Source organism: Ceratotherium simum, chromosome 37 (genome assembly GCF_057802395.1).
Source record: "Ceratotherium simum simum isolate JZ-2026a chromosome 37, ASM5780239v1, whole genome shotgun sequence".
Taxonomy (NCBI): domain Eukaryota; kingdom Metazoa; phylum Chordata; class Mammalia; order Perissodactyla; family Rhinocerotidae; genus Ceratotherium; species Ceratotherium simum.
Window position 1 is genome coordinate 21283873 of NC_141936.1, and position 21444 is coordinate 21305316.

General features: G+C 58.1%; 1 protein-coding gene across 1 annotated transcript in view; it reads left to right on the top strand.

Moving 5' to 3' along the window:
- TNS1 (tensin 1) overlaps positions 1 to 21444 on the top strand; it is a 169074-nt gene that overhangs the window by 133231 nt on the left and 14399 nt on the right. The window contains exons 18-22 of the mRNA XM_014785286.2: positions 2417 to 2613; positions 3578 to 3653; positions 7046 to 7138; positions 15365 to 15563; positions 18496 to 19553. Coding sequence (XP_014640772.1) covers positions 2417 to 2613; positions 3578 to 3653; positions 7046 to 7138; positions 15365 to 15563; positions 18496 to 19553 — 1623 coding nt within the window. The remainder of the gene's footprint in view (positions 1 to 2416; positions 2614 to 3577; positions 3654 to 7045; positions 7139 to 15364; positions 15564 to 18495; positions 19554 to 21444) is intronic.

Consider the following 21444-nt stretch of genomic DNA (forward strand, 5'->3'; position numbering starts at 1 on the left):
GGAGGGAGGGGCTGTCCCCGTGGGAGTGGAATGCGGGGTCTTCCCCCTTCTGCAGTGCCCTAGCTCTATGGGGGTCATTCCCTCCAGCCCCCTGCCTCTGGACAGAGCACGCTTCCATGTGCCGGTCTGGTGGTGGCGGAGAGGGGCCTTGAGGAGGTGTGATCGCTCTCAGATGTCTGTCCGACCGCCTTGTGCCAGGGTCTCACATCCTCCACTGCTTGGAAGCCCCTCCAGCCGTCTACCTCCTCTCTGGGCAGCTGCAACCATCAGCGTTACCTGAACGTGGAGGATGTTCTGTACGCGTTGGGGAGAATGTTCTCTGTCCCTCTGGGAGATTCAGGGCCTCAAATTGAAACAAACCCACTTTTCAAGTGCAGACATCAGATCCCCAAGCGGGGAAACTGGCCACCCCTTGCAGAGGCGCAAGGATCTGCCAGAAATAGGCCGCGGGGCTGGGCGAGCCGGAACTGAGACAGGCCTAATGCTTTTCTGTTAACCTTGGAGCTGAGTTTCGTTCCAAACCGAATGGGCCTCCTTTGTCACAATTATTCTTAGAAAATCAGTGGCTACGTCTGTTTCTCTCTAATGTTTTCGCCAGGGACGAAACCAGCGGCAGCTCTGGACCAGGCTGACCAGGGGGCCTGAGGGGAAGGGGGCTTGGTGGAGGCGGGAAGCGAGGCTGAGGGCAGGGGCTCCGGCAGACGTGGTGGGAGACACAGGCCGCTTCTCTGAGGGCTGGGAGCCTGGGCTTGCCGTAGGGTCCCCCCGCTGCTCAGCCCTTCCAGAGCCAAGCCCCGTCTCCGGTCCGGGTTGGTGCTCATGGCAGTCCCTGGTTAGCATGATTCGACCCCCATTTCTCTATTCTGAAAATAAGCCCATTTCAAGACAAGGGGCTTGTTTGTTTTAAGTAAAGTGGTTTGAGACCAGTTTCCTGTCCTCATTCGAGCTCTTTTCTCTGGGTTGAGATGGCAGGTGGGCTGCCTGGAGTAAGTGGGGACTCAGAACACCCTCTGGGACCTTCTGCATTTGTAAAGGCAGGCTGGTCCCGCTGCTCTCCAGATGGCCCCTAATTATGGGAGAGTGTGAATGCGTATCGTGGAGTGACTGTGTGTGTGAGGCTGTGTGTCCGTCTCTAGACTTGGCAGCCGGCTGTTCATGACGAGTAGGAAGGCTTCCCAGGATGTGCTTGTCATGGCAGCCTTAGTGGCTGTGCCAGGCGGGAGCTGGGGGGCCGCCCGGGAACGTGCAGACCCCGCTGGAAGTGGTAGGTGATGATTCAGTCCGAGTGAGGGTGATTTCTGCTTGGCTGTGCTGGCACATTCCTAGGGCCAGCAGTGTGTGTGCATGCAAGTGCGCATATGTGTGTGTGCACGGGTGCTGTGGCACAGTGTTCCCAGATGTGCTGGCATGAGGCTGGTGTGGCCAGGGTCCCACATGACCTGTGGTAAGTCCGGCGCCTCCTCTCACCTAACCTGCCCTTGGGTGGTAGCGATGGCCGGGCTGAGTCTCCTCCCCCTGGGTAATGACTCGGAGTGCATCCTCAGGCTGGGTCTTGGCTTCTGAGATCCGGGGAGTAAGTTTTCTGGGATTCTGGAGCCAGCTCAGTGAGGCATTGGGTTCTGTGCCTCAGCCCAGCTGTGGGAAGAGGGAGTGGGAAGGGAGGAGCGTGAGGTTGACAGCATCCCTAGGCCTGTGGAATGGAGGGGGAGACAGCAGCTGGAGTGCGTGACTTCAGGCTCTTGGCCTGCTGCTCTGCTGGGAGGGGCAGGGTGGGGACCTGGGCCGTCTTTGGGGCCTGAAAAGGGCTGAGTAGATAAGGGGCCGGCATATGGGAAGTTGGTGAGGGGTTTCAGAGGGCGCTGGACGAAGGCTGGGGAACCCCACAGAAGGCCAGCGATATTCCAGGGCCAGCTGGGGCTGGGACTTCGTAACAAGCCTTAGTCATTTCTTTGTTTCTTCTTGGGAGCACCATTTGAGAGATGATGCATTATTCACTCTTTCCAAAAGTTCTTCCCCACGGGCCTGATGTTGCCTGTTGGTTGATGAGGTCGCCTTGGAGACGGTCTCTCCTCCCTCCACCTTCCCTCGTTTGCCTGGCAGCTCTGGCCCTCTGCCTCCAGGGTTTGGAAGGCGTTGACATCTGTTTCTCGTATCAGTCCTTTGAGCTCTGGGCCCCAACCCTGTGTGGAGTAGAGACCCCTGGTGAAGGCCGCCCCAACCTAAGCAGATCCCCGACCCTGCAGAGAAACCCGGGGTGTGGGCAGAGGGAGGCTAGGGGAGCGGCTGAGGGGGACAGGCCCAGCTCCAACTTGGCTCTTGAGCTAAGATGTGCTGCCTTCTCTAGGGGAATTAGGCCCCAGCGATCCTTTCTCGCACACTATGCTCATCGCCCTCTCTGTCCTGCCGTCCCTCCCAGGGGTGCAGGCTCGGGAGAAGCAGCCTGCAGAGCCCCCGGCCCCTCTCCGGAGGCGGGCGGCCAGTGATGGACAGTACGAGAACCAGTCTCCAGAGCCCACATCCCCCCGTAGCCCCGGGGTTCGCTCTCCTGTCCAGTGCGTGTCTCCGGAGCTGGCTCTCACCATTGCTCTCAATCCTGGAGGGCGGCCCAAAGAGGTGAGTCCTTGGGCTGCATCCTGGGGCCACCTGAATTCTCAGGACCCTGATGGTCAGCTGGGTGGCACTGACCTGACAGTAAACTCAGTAATTTCCTCCCTGCATCCTTACCCTACATCTCTTCTCTCGGGGTGCAGAATCGGGGGCCTGTTTGTCTCCCTAAAGAGCCTTTATGCCCTCACTTCTTAAATTAACATGAGATTGAAGTTCCCTTCTTGGCTTCAAGAGCGCCCCTTAGTAGGGTGGTTAGGAGCCTGGGTGTGACATAGGTGACCACAGTTCTAAACTCCAAACCAGATCATATAGACTGACAAGGGTGTTTTGGGGCCCTTTCTAGATAGAAGGGTTTCTTGGGAGATCTAATTTCAGTGCCCAAATGTTTGCATTCTGAGACGTTTCAGTAGTTTGAGGCAGTAGGTCTTAAACTTCAGGGAGCTTAACAGTCACTGAGGAGTTTGTTAACATGTCTTCCCAAGCCCACCTCCAGAGATTCCAGCATATTAGATCCGGGATGGGGCCAAGGAATCTGCATTATAAACGTGCACCCTGGAAGATTCTGATGCTCATTCTGAGTGGTCCATGTCCGATTAAATCCAGGCTGAGTCATTCTGGATATAAGTGGCTTCTGGACATCTTTTTTCTCCTGCCTTCTGGCAGGACCTGTGTCCCCTGCCCCCAGCCCCTTCTCTTTGGCCCTGTTGTCAAATATTTCCTAGGCAAATGCTCCTGAATTCCGCCTGTGCTGGACCGTGGCCTGGTAAATAGCCACTTCCCACTCTCAGCTACAAGGGGCTGTTGGGGCTGTGAATGGCCAGATCGCCCTCAGAACTCGGTGTTTACAGAGGAGAGGTGGCTGGTCAGGCTGGGGAGGGGCTGGTGAGCTGGTTAACCGGGAAGCCCCTCCTTCTCAAGGTCACGGCCACAGTGGGTGTCCCCCCTTCCTCCCCTTGTTCTTCTCCTGCAGCCCCATCTGCACAGCTACAAGGAGGCCTTCGAGGAGATGGAGGGAACCTCCCCGGCCAGCCCACCGCCCAGTGGGGGTAAGCCTGCCTTCCCCGGGTCCCCTCAAGCCCCTGTCTCAACCCTGGCTTGTGTAAGCGCCCCAGGTTTGAGGGGCGCAGCAGAGTTGGGCGAGGGTCGGCATCTGCCCCTTCTCAGCCCCGTGGCTCATTTCACTTCACCTTCCCTCCCCCACTCCTTCTCTTCCATCGTCCACACTCACACCTCTGAGGAGGCAGCCGCCGTGGTCTTAGGATCTGGACTGACCAACCGTGGGGCCCCTGGGCTCCCATGTTATGGAGTTTCCGCAGTTGTTGAGAGTCTTTGCATCCTACATGCAAAGCACCCCCATCCTAAAGGGACTCTGTGACTTGCCATGTGTCTCTGAGACACCCCTTGACCTTCTCTCTTCTGACCCCATTTCTGTCTGCCTCCAGGCACCTCTTCCTTTTCAGACAACCCATCTAGTTTCCACCAAGGAAAGAAAGGCCCAGAAGGCTCAGACTGAGTCCCCATCTCATCCATTTTTGGCCTCCAGGCAGGAGCATTGCTCACTGGAGAGGCAAATCCTTAAAGGGCAGAGGTGTTTCCACCCAAAGAGAAGGCCAGGCGTGGGGCAGTGTTCCATTTTGTGGTAGAAGAGACGTGAAGGGTTCTTGGAGGAGGCCGTTGGAGAGCAGTGAGGGAAGGATCCCAGGCTGTGAAGGACTCAGGATCCTTGTCTCAAGAGGCCGGGTTGGCAGAGGAGGGAGGGGCTGCTGGTGCTCTGGGATTGGGTTGGCTGGGCCTGGCCCAAGCTCTCCATGTGCCCCAGTGAGAGGGGAGGAGCTGGAGCTGGTGTGCATTCTCCTGGTGGCTGGCTGTCCTGCAGAGGGGAGGAACGTGTCACCAGTGCCTGGCCCCCCTGCCAGCAGAGCTCGTGTTGGCTGCCATCTTGAGTGCGCAGGAGGCTGAAGTTGTGACTGGAATCCGTGGCTTTCCCTGAGCAGCGCTGTCCAGCGGAAATGAACATGAGCCACGGTTGTGATTTAAAATTTTCTAGTAGCCGCGTTGAAAAACATAACTGGAGAAATTACTTTTAGTGATATTTTTAATTTAACCCAAATGATCACAAACATTATGATTTTAATAAGTAAATCAGTAGAAAAATATGAAGGAGATATTTTACAGTCTTAAAAAAATGTAAAAAGAGACTGGTGAAACTAATTTTAATAATAGGTTTTACTTAACCCCAAAGATCTAAAATACTATCATTTCAACATCTGATGATATATTGAGATATTTTGTGTTCTCGTTTCATGCCGAATCTTTGAAATGCGGTGTGTTCTACAGCACGTCTCGGTTCAGACTGGCCTCACTACAGGTGCTCTATAGCCACGTGTGGCTCGTGGCTACCATATTGGACAGAGCAAGCCCGGGGCAGTTGCTCAAGAGGCGGCTCTGTGGCTTTTTGTGACTCCGTGGAATCTCTCTTAACCCTCCATCTTCACACCTGCTCCGGTCCCCTGCTGGTCCAAACAGCCAGGATCTTGGCCATCGCCCTGTTTGGGACGGAAGCCATCTGGGCTGAGCTAGAGTTGGCTTTTCCCACATGTTCCTCTTCCTATCCTTCTCTCCCTCCCCTTGGCCAGCCCTGGGCGCCCCAGCAGGGAGAATAAGTCAGAGGTTCCATCAATGCACAGGGGTGGGGGAGAGGACAGAGGCGGAAAAATGCGAGGAATTCTTCTCTTGGGAAGGAAAAGCCTTGCCTGGCTTCAGGGCCACCCACTCGTCTGCCTCGGCAAAAGGGCCGGATGCCCGGGGTCTGGGGGCCTGAGCGATTAGGGAGCTGGAGGTGCTGAGGGGGAACCGAGAGAAACCTCCCACCGCCTCTCGTCCCCTCGTCCCCTTCACCTTCTCTCGCTGGTCCACCTATGCCCCTGCTGCACCCGTCGGGCAAACATTTGCACGCTGTGGTCTGGAGGGGCTTCACGGTCATTCTACGGACAGCGGTCTCTGAGGCTGGGCTCATTCTTCCGTAGTTAATTACGTTCAACCGTCCATTCACTTGACAAACATTAGTAAGTGCTTGATAAGAGTCTGCTGCAAGACAACTGTGCGTGTGTGTAAAGCAGGGGGACAGACAGGGACACGCAGGCCTAGACCTACCCCATACCTGGACATCTGTGTGTACATGTGTCCCCTCCGCTGTATTTGTCCCTTGGGCATCTAAGGATGGAGGGTGGAGTGCAGGGGCGGGCCGCCCTCTGGACCCCTGTGATGTCTCACTATTCCCATGTGCACAGATAAGTTGTGTATGTTGCTTCCATGGAGAGATTGTATTTTTTGTTAGTTTCCTGTAAGTCTCACTGTCTTTTGGGAAAAGGAGGAGGGACCAGGGTGGGTCCCGGAGCTGCTGTGTGGGTCCTGGGCTCCCGAGGGCCGCAGCTGGTCTGTTGAGGCCACTGGCGTGGGGCAGGCAGCCTTGGGATCTGGCCAGTCTGTGTGGCTGCGTGTCCCCAGGGACCGTGGCCTCTGCAGGCTCCCGATGGCCGTGACAGGAGACACAGAGCTCATTTCTTTGCTTCTCCTCGGAGGTGTGTTAGGGATGTGGCAGCTGCTACCGAGAAATCTCCTGACTGGGCGTGACCACCACCCCGCTGATCAGCTGGGAGTGGGGCCACGTCCTTGGCTGGTGGGACAGAGCCTGAGAGCCTCTCTGACCTTGTGTGTTATGTGACACTTGTAACCCGGATGGGCGGCCTGGGAGGGCCCTGGGTTTGTGCAGGGAGTCGGCGCTCTTGGCCGAGGACTGTGGAGATGGGGCTTCTTCCTGTTGCAGAACACTGAGGTTTGGGGGTACAGAGCGCCCCACACTGAGTAATTCTCTCTTCCTGGGGTTTACATGGGACATGCTTGGCTGGCGGTCAAAGGCCGTTGGCTGAGGCTGGCTTGGGGTCTCAGGGTTGGCGCGGTGCCACCCGTGATCCCTTCTCCCTCTGTCCTTTACAGGAGGGCCATCCTCATCCTCCCTTTTCTTTTGTTCCCCTCTAAGTCCGCCTAAGTGCAGGGTGTAGAAAGTCTCCGTGTGTGTGTTGGAGGAAAGAGAATAGTACAGAGCGAGTCCCAGGGAGCCCAGAAACCTGCGTGTGTGTCGTAAACCCTGGCAGTGTAAAGGGACCGTAGGGAAGAAACTAAGGGCCTGCGGACAGAAATTATCTCTCAGGGTCGAGGGGCAGCGCCCCATCTCCCGGCTCTTCTGCTTTGCCCCTTACACCCTGGAGAAGCGCGGAGACAAGACAGGGCAGTCAGGCGGGGCAGCACCCCCGGCTGGGGCTGTTCCTCTGCTGGCCCCTGGACCCACCCGTCCCCACCACGCCCTCACTCGTGGGTGCCCCCCACCCCACTCCCCACTGCGCTCACCCCCGTGTCTCCCCTCTTCTCTCCGGCACAGTGCGCTCCCCTCCAGGACTGGCCAAGACCCCCCTGTCTGCTCTGGGCCTGAAGCCCCACAACCCGGCAGACATCCTGTTGCACCCCAGGGGCGGTGAGTGACGCTGGCTGGAGGGGAGGTGGGGGAGGGCAGAGGGGGGAGGGGGGGTCGGAGGACCCCTGCGGTCCTGGGCAGGGCCTCGGGATCTAATCAGAAAACGCCCAGAGGTGGTAGGTTCTCGGGACCCTCTTGGAAGCAAGGTGACAGGCTGGCTCTGTACCCACGCTGACATCGGGCTTGAGTGGGGCTCTCTGTGTGGGGTTGAGGGAGACAGAGCCCTCTGTGGCCTTCCTGCTCACTGACTTGTGGGGTCAGCGCCACTCCCAGCGTCCTCTGACTTGGGGATCTGGAGGCCTGGCCTCAGTTTCCTCGAGTTGGTCAGCTCCTGCCAGTAGCCTGGCTCCCCGTCCCCCAGAGTTCGGGCACTTGTGTACACGGACACACACGCAGACATGCGTGCATACACCCCAGGTTCACACTTCCCACTTCCTCGTCACATTTCCCAGCTCCTCTGCTTCCTGTGGGGGGAGGCGAGAAGGGGGGGCCCTGGGTGACGATTTCAAGCAGGCTGAGCCCAGAAAGGTGCTCCCTAGACTCTGGTTTAGGGCTGGGCTGGGGCTCTGGGGGCCAACGTTGCTTCTTTTCCTTAGTCACCAGAAGACTGATCCTGCCAGGTAGGAGGGCAGTGGCATGTATGTGTGACCCACACGGACACACGGCCGGGCACAGCCTCCCACTCAGGAGGTGTCTGCATGGCCGGGGACACTGAGGCACCGAGGAGAAGAAGGGGTGGGGCTGCCTCTCACCAGGCTAGTGCACTCCTGCTTGAGACGTGGCCTGGGCAAGCCCTGGGCTCAGGGGCTGTGACAGGGACCGGCTTGGAGCCGTGCGGCCGGGGCCTGCTGCTCCTGAGAGCGAGGCCCTCCTTAAACTGGGGCCCTGAGCGTCTTGCCCCCATTGAGCTGCCCTGGAGCCCTGGGGTCCCGTCAGATGGACCTTACCCCTCACCCTGGGCTCCTCTGTGGAGAGCCCGCCCCTGCCCCGGCCTCGCCTCTGCTTGCCCACCTCCCTTTTTTCAGCAGAGTCTCTCTCAAGAAGCAATCCCTGTTAATCAATCTCTCTCTCTCCTTTCTGCTCTTCCTCTCCATCACCTGCCTCTCTCTCCTGCCTCTCCTTCCTCCCACCTCTCTCCTCGCCTTCCCACAGAGGAGGTTGAGGGGAAGGGGGTGACAGAGATTTCCGAAGGTAAGTACAGGTATGCTGTGCGGCCGCTGCCTGCTCTCTGGTCTGGGAATGGCTTTTTGTGTGGAGCTTGCTCTGGCTGGCTCCGGGGACAGGTCTCAAGTGACCAGGCACATAGCCTCCCGGTCCCCACCCCCTGGTGATGAGCTGTCACCCTGGAGGGCACCTGAGTCCTGGCTGAGGAGCTCGTAGCCGCAGGCCCGGGTCCAGTGTCCAGGCACTGGTGTGGTGCTACCTTGCTGATGAAGCGCCCCCCTGCCGCTTCCCCTGCAGCGGCATTTCCTCCAGCCTGCCTGGGCTGCAGCAGCCCTTGGAGGGCAGGGCGGGGCCTCACACACGGTGCGGGGCGCTCGTTCTTCCATTTCCCGGTGCGCTCCACATGCATAGCCCAGCGCGGGGCTCTGAACCTTGGCACGGCTGATGTCCGGGGCTGCACAGTTCTTAGTTGTGGGGCTGCCCTGTGCCTCGTGGGATGTTTAGCAGCATCCCTGGCCTCTGCCTGCTCCCTGCCAGTAGCACTTACACAGTCATGAGGTCAAAAATGTCTCCAGCATTGCAAACGTCCCCTGGGGGGTAATCACCCTCGGTTCAGAGCCGCTGTCTTAGAGCCACGAGGTGTCCTCCTGAAGCCCTGGCCTGGTTTCATATCAACACAGATGACAGGAAGCCTGTCTTTCTGGGATCTCGGATGCCTCTGGGGATTTCGGAAAAGCTGTGGATCCACCGCTACAGAAATGCATCGGGATGATGTGCACACAATTTACAAAAACAGTTTCAAGGAGTTTGCTTGTGTGTCCCAGCTTACCCCCCAATTTAGACACTCTGCGTTGTACAGGGGGAAGCAGAGAGGGGACGTAATCTGGTTGAAGGCCTGTCACTCACTGGGAACAGAATTCAGATGATAACTCAAAGCGGCAGGGGAATCAAAGGGGGTGCCGGCCTGGGTTGGTTCTGGACTTCAGTGTCCCCATCTCCACCAGGAGGGCCTGGATGAGGCGGGCACCGAGGCACCTTCCAGCTCTGACGTGTTAGATGTTCTGACTTCCCACCTGAGCCCTGGTTCCGTAGAGCCTGGTTTCTTTAAAGACTCTGTCTGGTTTTCTTAGGCCCACTTCCCACTTTCCTCTGCACTCGCCACCTTGATTCTCTCCCCCCAAAGCGGGCATGGGCTGTGCCCCTCTGAGTCTGCCATCCCCCGGGTGAGATGGCTGGAGCTTCCCATAAGGCTTTGCCCACTTCTAGCCAGCCAGAGTTTGGGCAACCACAACAGACTGCCTGGGGGTTGCAGAACAAGGCAACCCCCAGCAACAGATCCAAGAACGGGGTGAGCCACAGGATGCTCATGGCTGCTGCTACCCCCAGCTCATACCCAGGGAAAGGGTTTCCCCCAGGCTGGAGGCTGGCTGCTGGTCCCCAACAGGGCAGTGAGGCTGCGACAGGAATCTGGAATGAGCTGGGGGCCGGAGCCAGCATTCATGTGTTTTGGGCGCCGGCCCCCACAGTAACCTCTCAGCTCTCCTCATGGTGTCTGACTTAACCAGGCCAGTGGGGCCTCAAACGCTCTCCAGAGGGAAGGCCCAAGGGGTAGATTATCCCACAGGCTGACAGGCCTTGGCTGCTGTTTTCCCCACTTTGGGGTGACACCTCAGAGGGGCAGGTATCGACAGAACTGAGCTGAGACTTGCCCATTGCGCCCCATGAATGACTCTGCCTACAAGGCCCTGAGTCCCCCGACCCTCCTCCATCTTTCCCGGAACCACAGAGTTTGGAGGGGAAGGTTCTCAGGGGTCAACTCAGCCACACCCATCATTTTCACAGATGCGGAGCCGAGGTCCATGTTGCGGGGTAGGGGTGGGGACGTCTGCCCGAGGTCACAGTTAGGAGGCAGCCGAGACTGGACCCATGGGTCTCCTGTCTCTTAGTCAAGTGGCTGTATCTGAGCCCTTCTCCTGTGTCTGGGCACCGTGCCCCAGGATTCCAGTGTGGGGGTCGGAATTGCAGTCGTGGCCTGGGCAGTGGGGCGGGGGAGCGGCAGGGAGCAAGGCTGTGGGCAGCCACTTCCGTCTTTCCTGACTTCTGCACCGCTTCCTGGCGGGGACAAAAGCACATTCTTTGCTGCCCCTCTGAAGCTCTGCTCAATTTCCCACTTTGATGGGAAATTCAGAAAAAGATGCCTGTGAGGAAAAATGATGAGAGGCAGAATTACTCAGCCAGAGGGAAGAAGACTTTAAGGAAGTCGGCTCTGTTCAAGGCACCGTGCTACATGCTTTACACTCATTCATTCTGCCGTTCATTGATTCGTTGGTTCAGTAAATGCTTTGTGTGCCTACTCTGTGCCAGGCACTGTGCTAGGCTCTGGGGATGTAATGATGAGCAGTACGAGATATGGTTCCTAATCTTATGGAGCATATGCATGAACAGGAGCCAGGATTAAATTATCCCTCAGAATTACATATCAAGATAAGTGCTCCCAAGAGAAAGGAACAGTTTTATGAGACCTTATGGCAAAGAACCTGATCTTGGCTGAAGAAGTAAGCTGTGAGGGTGAGTGACATTAACTTGGTGAAGCTGAGATGGGAGAAGAGCATGCCGTGTAGAGAGAAAGGGCGTGTGCAAAGGCCCTGGGGTGGGAGGGAACAGCATGTTTTTTCTAGGAACTGCAAAGTCAGGCTGAGAGCAAGGAGGAGCTGGAGGCTGGAGCAAAGGGAAACGTGGTACAGAGTGAGGTTCAGTTGTGTGGGGGTCATTGCCACATCATCTTGTTTAATAATCACAGAAGCACTGAGAGGAAGGTGGTAGGAACCCCATTTACCAACGAGGACATGACGTTTAGGGAGGTTAAATGACTTGTCCAGGCCCGCAGTCAGTCAGGGGCTCAGCTGAGAGCCTGTGCCGGATCAGCATGTGGAGGCTGCCCCTTCTGTGTGATGGCACTGGGCACAACCTCTAAACGGTGACTTCACTGGGCATGGGGTCTGGGTACTCGTCTCCATGGAGGAAGTAGAGGAAGAAAGCCTGCAGCTGTAAGGATGTGAGGTCAGCGTCAGAACCCGGTGGAGCAGGGACCGGAGGAGGGGAACAGGGCACGTCCAGGTTAGGGTCTGTTTGTCCAGGTGACTAGGTGCAGACAGACTTGGCAGAAAGACAGACTTTGGGCTAGAAATGGCCCCTCTGGGCTTCTTCCTGCTCTGAGGTCCTTGGTGACGGGTGTACTGTGGCCTCTGGGATTTTCGGGCAGCGCTGTGCAGTGCGGATCTATGGAGCACCTCCTGTGTGCCAGGCCCTGTGCCAGGCACTGGGGGATGAAGACGAATGAGACAGCCTGGGGCGGACAGAGATGCCACCAGACGCTTCAGCATAAGGGAGCAGTGCTGGGCGGGCATAGGAACAGCGTGTGATGGGAGCTCAGAGGAGGGCCGTGTGGCCCAATCTAAAAGGGCTGAAATTGTAACTTTTGACTCCGGGATTGGGACTTGGGGGTTTCTTTACTCCCTCCCTCTCCCCCGCCCCCACCCCACATCTTCATTTTCCGTGGAACGGGCAGACCCCTTCTCTCCAGGCAAAGAGCCTTTTCTGGGAGGCAGAAAATGCACTTCCGGGTGTGGGTGAAGCACTGACGGTGCCCTGGGCTGGTGGAGCCAAGTCACTCTTGTGCCTCAGCTGCTCTCAGCCACCAGCAGCCACTGGGAACGGGCTTGGGCTCCTGGAATGTTCTACATGCAGCACCCTCCCCAGCCCCACCTCTGCCGCTCTTTCCAATCCCTCTGGGTGCAGCTGCCCCAGGATTGGAGGGGAAGAGGGAAACAGCAGGAGACGTGTGCAGAAGAAGAGTGGAGGGGGCAGGAGCAGGCACAGCCCGGCACAGGCGGCCAACCGCTGGCTGCTTACAGAAGCTGGCATTGGAATTATCAAGAAAGAATGGGAAGGAACTTTCCCATCTCTTATCACTCGATCCTGGCTGGGCAGGATCCCATTTTACAGATGAGGAAACTGAGTCCCAGAAAGGTTCAGCAGTCTGTCCCAGGTCACCCCTCCAGTAAGTGAAAGAAGCGGGAGCCCATGCGTTGCTTGTGGTCCTGAGATGGGGAGGAGAGCAAGAGGAGAGGGATAGATAGGGAGAGGAGTCATTTTCAATATGGAAATCTGAGTCTGACAACTTGGAAACACTGATTCTTTGGCCCCAAAGGTTGGTTTTGAATGGTTCTGGAGATGGACTCAGAAAGCCAGATAACTTGCCACAGGTCCCTCCTGCTCTGGGCTCGTGAGGAGGAGAGACTGTGTGAAAGGGCTCCGCTCGTCCCTCCCTGGATCAGGAGGACATTGTGGGTGGGAGAAGAGCCCAGACTTCAGGGGGCATCCATGTGGGTTTCAGCTTGACGGCCAGTGAGGACTCCAGGGAATGAGAAGAATGAATGTGTGCCTCTAAGGTCTGTCCGGGCGGGGCTGGAGGGTAGAGCGCGTGCATCTAATAGGTTGTGGGACAGACATATCCAGGGCCTACTATGGGCCAGGGGCTACAGATCAGCAAGGAGCCCGGGGCAGCCGGGGAGTGGACGGACCCCGCATCGTCTCTGGGTGGGAGAGAAGGGGTGCTGTGGGCACCCAGGTGAAGCTGAGAGCCTGGGAGGGTCCGGGAGGAGTTTCCAGAGAGAGTGACCCCAGGTGGCAAGGGATGGGCAGGGAGGGTGGACTCTGGCCTTGGCTGTCAATTGCCATTTCTGTGGCTGTGAGGCCCCATCTGATGGTCCCTTCTGCCAAGCTGGGTTACCCCAGGACACAGGCCAGCCCCCCAGGACTAAAGACACCCTGAGCCTCTCGGCTCCCCGATTTCCAGCTGGCCGTACATGCAGTGGCCCCAGAGAAGATTCTGGGCCAGGCCGCCTGGGTTCCTAGGCTGCCTCTGCCACTTGCTGCTGCGTGCCCGGGGCAAGGGACTTACATTCTCCACATTCTGCTGTCCTCATATGATTGTTTGCTGTTTTTATCATTATTAAAAACACCGTGGAGTTGGCTCTTCTCTGGCGGACGGGCTGTGGGTGTCCCTGTGAGGCCGTGGCCCCTCTCTGGGTCACCTGGAGCCAGCATCGAGAGTCAGGAGACCGTCGTGCTAGTGTCCACGGCCGCTGATTGGCTGTGTGTTCTGGGGCAAGTCACTCCACCTCTCTGGGCAGAGGAGATGGGTTAGATCAGGGGTCAGCAAACTGTTGCCAAATCCGGCCTGCTGCCTATTTGTGTAAAGAAAGTTTTGTTGCAACACAGCCACGCTCATTTGTTCACGTGTCGTCCGTGGCTACACCACAATAGCAGAATTGAGTACTTGCGACAGAGCCTGGTCCACCAAGCCTAAAATATTTGCTATTGGGTCCTTTATGAAAAAGTGTGCCTGCCCCACGTCAGAGGGTCCTCGCAGCATCTCCTGGCTCCCGCGAGGCCTCAGGCATGGACGGCGCAGAATTGGCGTCACTGGAGTGCACGCAGCCTGGGGCTCCTGTGGGTGGGTGGGTGGCCTGGGCTGGTTGAGGGCAGCTCTTGAGGGGGACTTGCTGGCCTCTGCCCACGTGGACTCCAGCTTTGGGTGCCAAGGTGGCTGGTTCTGTATCACTCTGCACCCCGTACCTGGAATAGACTTTGCAGCCGTCGTGCCCCACATCCTCTGTCACTGCTGTTGGTTGGAGGGAAGTCTGCGGAAACTAAAAGACAGCCTGGCAGCCTCTGGCTGGAGTTGTATGCAGACCCCTCACCGGAGGCCTCCAGACCTCTGTGAAGGGCCTGGTTCAGAAGGACCATCCTCTCCCTGTGTCCAGAGGCCTCTGGGCCTGGGGGCAGGCTGTCAGGCCTGGAGGCCACTTCCGAAGCCACGCCCAGGAGGCTGTGCCCGATAACCCCCTGGTGATCAGGCTCCTTCCAAGTAAGGTTTCCTTTGGGCTGAGGGGAGGGGGCTGTTCTCTGACTCGGTGACCAGCGCAGTCCTGGCCAGCAAAGGCTCCTGGGACCTGGCCTGGCCAGGGCTGCAGACTCCCTGCTTCTCCAGTTTCTCAGGCTGGTTTCCGCGATGCCCTAATTGTGGGCAGAGTGTTGGTCTGTGCTCTGATCATATCTCTCCTGGGGGAAACGGGGACGGTGCCAGGTTTGGAGTGGCAGGAGCGATATCCATCTCTGATCATGTCCCTGGAGAAGCCAAGAGTGCCCTGTTTCTTCTTCCTGTGGAATATCGAGTTAGTTTTGGGGCCGGCCTCGGAGGGGACGGGCAAGCCCTGGCTGGGAGTCAGGAGACCTGGGTCCTGCTGTGCCGCCAGTCACTTCTCTCTCCAGGCCTCTGTGTCCCCGTCTGTGAAATGGCCTTTCCGGCACTTGTGCCCCCCGCCTCCCTTCCTCTTAGGCTACTCTGAACACCACGCGGGGTGATGGTGTCAGCCTCAGGAGGAATGCTGAGTGTGTCGGGCAGGGCGGGTGGGTGTGTCTTGGGGTTGAAGGGTCTGGGTGTGACCCACCAGCGCAGGCCTGTTGCTAGGCCAGCAAGCCCGTTTCTGGATTCTCGGTGTGGGGTGGAGGCATGCGAACCCTGGCACTGTCCTGATACTGTAAGGCCGGCTGGAGCTCTGGGTCCACGAAGAGCCCAGATTCCAGTGGTGCCAGGGGCCTTAGAAGGGTCTGGGGGGCCGGGTAGTAAGGTCACTGAAGGAAAGAAGCAGCTAACGGGGGTGCCAGGCAGGGCCAGGCATCCTAGTCTAGGGGCAAGGTTCTGTGATGGCCGCGTTCAGAGGCAGAGCTGGGGTCCGTTTCTGGGAACCTTCTCTGAGTGAGGCCTGGTTAGAGGCTGCTGTGGGGGCTCTCCCAGCTTCTCTGAGACCCTGGGAAGAGGGGTGGGCGTGGGCAGGCAGGAACCCCAGGAGAAGTGTCCTTTGCATGCTTGGCTGTCTGTTTGGGGCTGTCCCCACTGGCTGGACTCTGAGGAAGCAGTTCCCTGGCAGGTTGGCTGGGGTCCACACTGCAGCCCCGTGGATCTGGGCTCAGTCTCTGTCCTCTTGTCCCTTCCAGAGCCCCGGAGCTATGTCGAGTCGGTGGTGCGGACGGCTGTGGCTGGGCCCCGAGCTCAGGATCCTGAGCCCAAGAGCTTTAGCGCCCCGGCCACCCAGGCCTATGGCCACGAGACGCCCCTGAGGAACGGGACCCTAGGCGGCTCCTTTGTCTCCCCCAGCCCCCTCTCCACCAGCAGCCCCATCCTCAGCGCTGACAGGTAAGTGGGGAGGAGGGACACGTGGGGGGTGAGAATCAGGCCTGGGACAGCATGGGCGAGGCCTCTTGGACCTGCCTCATCACATCCAGATTGCTGCTCCTGGGAGATGAGCTCACTGGGGCGCACCGTGAGCATCCCCTGGGTGCCCAACCCCGTGGGGAGCACGAGGATGAATGAGCTGTGGTTCCCGGGCTGAATTCAATGCCACCATCCAGAACCGTGCTGGAAGCAGCGGGGGGCGGGGCACAAAAGTGAACCAAGCATAGTTGGTCCCCCAAGTTTAAAATCCAGCAGCAGTAATCACCATATCGTGAGTACTTCCCATGAGCCAGGTGCTTTGCAAAATGCTTCATACGGTTATTTTATTTAATCCTCACAGTGGTCCTGTGAGGTAAGTTCTGTTATCATTCCCACTTTTCAGAAGAGGAAACTGAGGCACAGAGGGGTGGAGTAGCTTGCTCAGGGTCCTAACTGGCAGCAGAAACAGGATTCAGACCGAAGGTGTCTGGTTCCGGAGCCTCCGCCTGTCTCCTCTCCTCCTGACCTGCGTTATGGTGCCCGCCTGTCACAGGATGAGAGTCAGAGGTGCCCAGAGCAGACGTGTAAATACATCTGGGGCTCAGAGCAAGGGGCCCTTATTTCTGGCTAGGGATGCAGAGAGGATTCCGGGGGCTGGAGGTGTTTGTGGAGAGGCCAGAAGGATGAGCAGGGTGTTAGAAGGTGAGGAGGGAGGGATAGGACATTCTAGAAGGACAGCACAGCCAGGACAGAGAGCTGGGGGTGTGGCTGTGTCGGGTGTGTGGGGCTGAGGGCAGGCAGCTGCAGGAGTGTGGCTGCAGGGTGTGAGGAGGGGTGGCTTGTGGACGGGTGGCTGGCATTCTGACTGGGTCAGCTGGAGAGGAAGGCCCTAGATTGGGAAGGGGAGGGCTCCGAAGAGGGAGGCCCCCACGTTTGGGGTGCAGTGAGAAACTGCTCAGCTGGGGTTGTGGGGTGTAGGCTGTAGGACAGGGAGAGGGGAAGAGGGCACAGGAGAGGGAGGCTGAGGTCAGCCTAGGCAGGGTGCAGGCACCGGAGGAGGACCCGGCCTAGCTGGAGCTCGCCCCCAGGAAGGGAGACTCTGCAGCTGACCATCCCTTCCCATGTCCACTTCCCTCCCTAGTCTGGGATCCCACGGGGCCCCCGGAACCTCTCCAGCCGCCTCTTCACATTCCCACCGGCCAGGCCCTGTGGGCTGAGTTTGCTGAGTACCCTGCCTCGGCCCAGTGTTTGCACCCTCCCGGGTCAGGGCTGGAGTGTGGGGTGAGCAGGGGCAGTTTTCTTTCAGATTCTTAGAATTCTGGAACCTCAAGCCAAGCGTGCACCGCCAGTCCGCCTTGCCCCTCCCCAGCCTCTTGCCAGGAGGTCTGCTTCTGGACAGAGTCCATTGGTCTTCCAAAGGAGAGGGGCTTGTCCTCACCTTCCCACCACCACTGCTGATGTGCAGGGAGCCCTGGCATTAGGAAAGTTTCACTCTGTCTCACTCAGATTGCTCTGGCTGTCATGCTGGCTCTTTTGAGAACTCAGGAAGCTGGTGTTTCTCCTCCGTGGTTCATCTTCCAGAATTCCATTTCAGAGCCCTCCCATTCCTCTGAGTCCAGGTTATTCCATACGCAGAAGTGGCGTTCCACTCTGGCCCCTTCTGGGATGCGAGGTAGACTTAGTGCTGGCCGCTGACCTTCTCCCTGCCTTTGGCTTCTGCCTGGCCCTCCCACCTCACGCACCCAGGGGACCTGGGCTTATCTGACCCGCTGGGGTGGGGCCAGCCAGCTCTGAGACTCCTTCCAGTCTGCAGCCCTAGGCTTCGGCCCATGTCTTATGTAAGGTCTCCCCCAGGGGCTCCTGGTGCAGAGCCTGCCTGCTCCCTCCTGCAGCTGCTGCTTACGCAAGGCCCCTGTCAGCCGTCGTGTCTCCTGCCATCTCATCGAGGGATGGAAGTTTGGATCCAGGAGGAATCCGGGTCATCTAACCCAGCCCCTCATTTTCCACAAGGGAAAACTTGAACAAGCAGAGTCCCAGTTGCCCAGCTCCCGGGCCGTTGCATTGGCCTGCTGCATGGGCTTGTACTTAACTTCACTGGAGGACCTACGATTGTGGCTGTTCCTCCAGGGTAGTCCCCTCTGAACGGAGTTTTATCAGTCTTAGAATTGAGAGTGACCTGTGAGCCCATCTAATCTAACCTCCCAGTGGAGGGTATTCCCTCCACAACATTCAGGTCAAGAGGTTGGTCAGCCTCTGCTTAAATGCTCCTAGTGATGGGAGTCTCATTATCATGCAAGGCAACTTGCTCCACTTGTGGCCAGATCCAACGGCTGGAAAGCAAACCCTACAATGAACCGAAATCTCCTTCCATGAGACTTCCTCGTCTTTGCTTTTTGGAGTCACCCAGGAATGAAAGCCCAATTCTAGCACTCTCAGTGTTTAAAGATGATGATAGCACACCTGGGGAAACTGAGTCAAGGTGGGATTACTTCCAGTAGGAACAGGATCCAGGTGGCTTGACTCCCTCTCTGGTGTTCAGTTTCTGTGATGCTGGAGGCAACAACAGGACAGCCTCTTTCAGTTTCGATAGGAGGGATCTCCTCACTTGGACTCATGGTTCAGGAGTCAGCATGGTGCAGCGGGGAAGACGTGGGCTTTGGAGCCAGACCCAGCTGAGTTGAAACCCTGGGCTTTTATGAGCGGCGTGGTTGTGATTCTATTACTTAACCTCTCTGAGCCTCGGTCTCTTCTTCTGATGGTTCCGTAGGGTGATGTATAAACACCCTGACATTCCATGCATGTGAATGGAGCTCTTATTGTCGTCATTAGTGGTTGGAGGGAGGGTGGTGCCCCCTGAGCCTGTCCTTCAGTAATGCTGTCTGCTGACGCCTCAACCTGCCCCCTCTCTCTCTAGCACTTCCGTGGGAAGTTTCCCATCAGGGGAGAGCAGTGACCAGGGCCTGCGGACCCCCACACAGCCTCTGCTGGATTCTGGCTTCCGCTCCGGCAGCCTGGGCCAGCCCAGCCCTTCGGCCCAGAGAAGCTACCAGAGCTCTTCTCCTCTCCCGACCGTGGGCAGCAGCTACAGCAGCCCCGACTACTCGCTTCAGCAGTTCAGCTCCCCGGAGAGCCAGGCCCGGCCTCAGTTCAGTGTGGCTGGCGTCCACGTGGTGCCCGGGAGCCCTCAGGCACGCCACAGGACAGTGGGCACCAACACTCCCCCTAGTCCTGGCTTTGGCCGCCGGGCCATCAACCCCAGCATGGCTGCCCCCGGCAGCCCCAGTCTGAGCCACCGCCAGGCGATGGTTCCGCCGGGAACTGGCTTCCATGGTAACACGGTCTCCAGCCCCCAGAGCAGCGCATCGACCACGCCAGGAAGCCCCAGCCTGGGCCGGCACCCTGGGGCCCACCAAGTTCCAGGCCTCCATGGCAATGTGGCCACCACTCCAGGAAGCCCCGGCCTGGGCCGGCACCCTGGGCCCCCCCAGGCCACAGGCCTCCATGGCAATGTGGTGACCACTCCCGGGAGCCCCAGCCTGGGCCGGCACCTGGGAGGGTCTGGATCTGTGGTTCCTGGCAGCCCCAGCTTGGACCGGCATGTGGCTTACGGCGGCTACTCTACCCCCGAGGACCGGAGGCCCACGCTGTCCCGGCAGAGCAGTGCCTCTGGCCACCAGGCTCCTTCCACGCCCTCCTTCCCTGTGCCCCCCGCCTTCTACCCCTGCCTGAGCAGCCCCGCCACCTCCCCCTCGCCGGATTCAGCAGCCTTCCGGCAAGGGAGCCCGACCCCGGCCTTGCCGGAGAAGCGGAGGATGTCCGTGGGAGACCGAGCGGGCAGCCTTCCCAACTACGCCACCGTCAACGGGAAGGTGTCCTCCTCGCCCGTGGCCAGCGGCATGTCCAGTCCCAGCGGCGGCAGCACCGTCTCCTTCTCCCACACCCTGCCCGACTTCTCCAAGTACTCCATGCCAGGTGGGCCCCCCATGCACCCCCGTCTCCTGCTGGTGGATTAAGTCCACGAGTTAGGCTGTCTGTCCCCGTCTCTGGTCCGACGTCTGCTTGGCCGACAACCTTGGGTGGATCACTGGCTTCTGGGCCTCTTTCCTTCTCTTTATGGGAGTTGGAGGTGTCCTCAAAGTAAACGTGCTCTGGTTGTGGTAGGTGATGAGGATGTGGATGCTGATGCTGTGATGCAAGTGATAGTAACGTTGGCATCATTACAGTTATCATCAGCATCATAGCCACAACCACGGGTTGAGCACATGCTGTGTGCAGCCTCTGAGCCAAGTACTGTTTCATTAATCCCACGACTGCCTGGCAAAGGAGGAATTATCCCCCCATTTTACACATGAGCAAACTGAGGCTTACAGAAGCTCCGACGTTCATCCAGGGTCACACAGTTAATAAATGGCAGAGCCAGGCTTCCAATCTAGGCCCATGCCCCCCTAAACTAGTGCTCTTAAAGCATTATTGGGGTGGTCTTCTCATGTTTCCATCTCTGCAGGGTTATTGTGATTTAGCATAACCTTGAAAATATGCCTTCAAACTGGGACCTCCATACCTTTTGCCAGACCTTTGTTCCCACCCTTTGGTCACCACCGTGTGCATGTTGCCAATAATGGATCCGGCAGCCCGATGCGTTATGGGCCGAGGCCGAGGATTCGGTGTTTTCGCTGGAGTCTAGTTCTACCGACCTGGTTTCACTGAAGTCCGTGCAGGTTTACACACTGAATTCTTCACTCATCGCCAGAGCTTGGCATCTGTGTCTCCACTTAGAGGGCTCAATATCTGAACACAAATGTCAGGGCCTCAGCTGGTCTGCAGCTTCTCAGCCAGACCGTGAACCTGACTGTGTGCAGAGCAGCCCAGGGCCCTGAGGCATTGGAGGAAGATTTAGAATGTTTAGCCTGAGATGGTCCCCAGCTGCCCAGATTCTCAGTGTGTCCCTCCCAGGTCCCGCCTGAGCCTGTCAAGCTGGGACCCCTAGAGCCACCCTGCACGCCCCTGCTTCCTGCTGCCCACCAGAGACATCTGGTTCCCAGCCTCTCTCCTTGGAGGATGCAAAACTTCTAGTAGTCGGGACATTTCCTGTTTCCCACCATCTTCCCCGCTTAAAATAGCGATTGGAGTCAACACAGGAAGGCACATGGGGCTGCAGCCGCCTCTGACAGCTCATTAGACAGGTCCCAGCAGGAGCGAGGGCCTGGGGCTTCAGAGCAGAGAGAGGCAGCTCGCAGCAGTTGCACGGCCCAGCTGCCTAGCCCAGAAGCCCTCCTCGGTGCACAGCTGCCAGGAAAGGGAGCTAACCTCCCGCTCCAGAGACAGATCCCAAAAGCGAGCAGAGTGCAAGTGACGGGTTGAAGTTGACTAGGCAGTGGACACACACCCCAGCCCCGTCTCTGGTCTGTGCCCTGAACTTCACAGCGTGGTTAGCCAGGCTCCCTCTGCTCCAGCCTCTCTCTGAAGAAAGGAGGGGAAACGTGCAGGATTGGAATCGTCTTTTTTTCCTCTTTTCTCAGCCCCCTTTTTGTTTTGTTTGGTGGAAACAAAAGATGGAGGAAAAGGTTGGAGAGTGAGAGCCGCCCATCCTAATACCCCGCCAGGAAGATAGGCGGTGGCTGGCCCTGAACTGGCTGCTGCGTCTTCTTACCCTGGCCCTGAACTGGCTGCTGCGTCTTCTTACCCGGGAGCCTTTCTATACCGTCTGTGTGACTTGTGCCGGTCGCTCCCTCTCTCTGAACCTCACTTTCCTCGTTTGTGAAGTTAGGCATTTGGACCAGATGTTCTACGAGCTCCTTCTGGAACCTAATGTTCTATGGAAGCATCCCTGGTCTGCAAAGGGCCTGGGTTGGGGGGCGTCTGC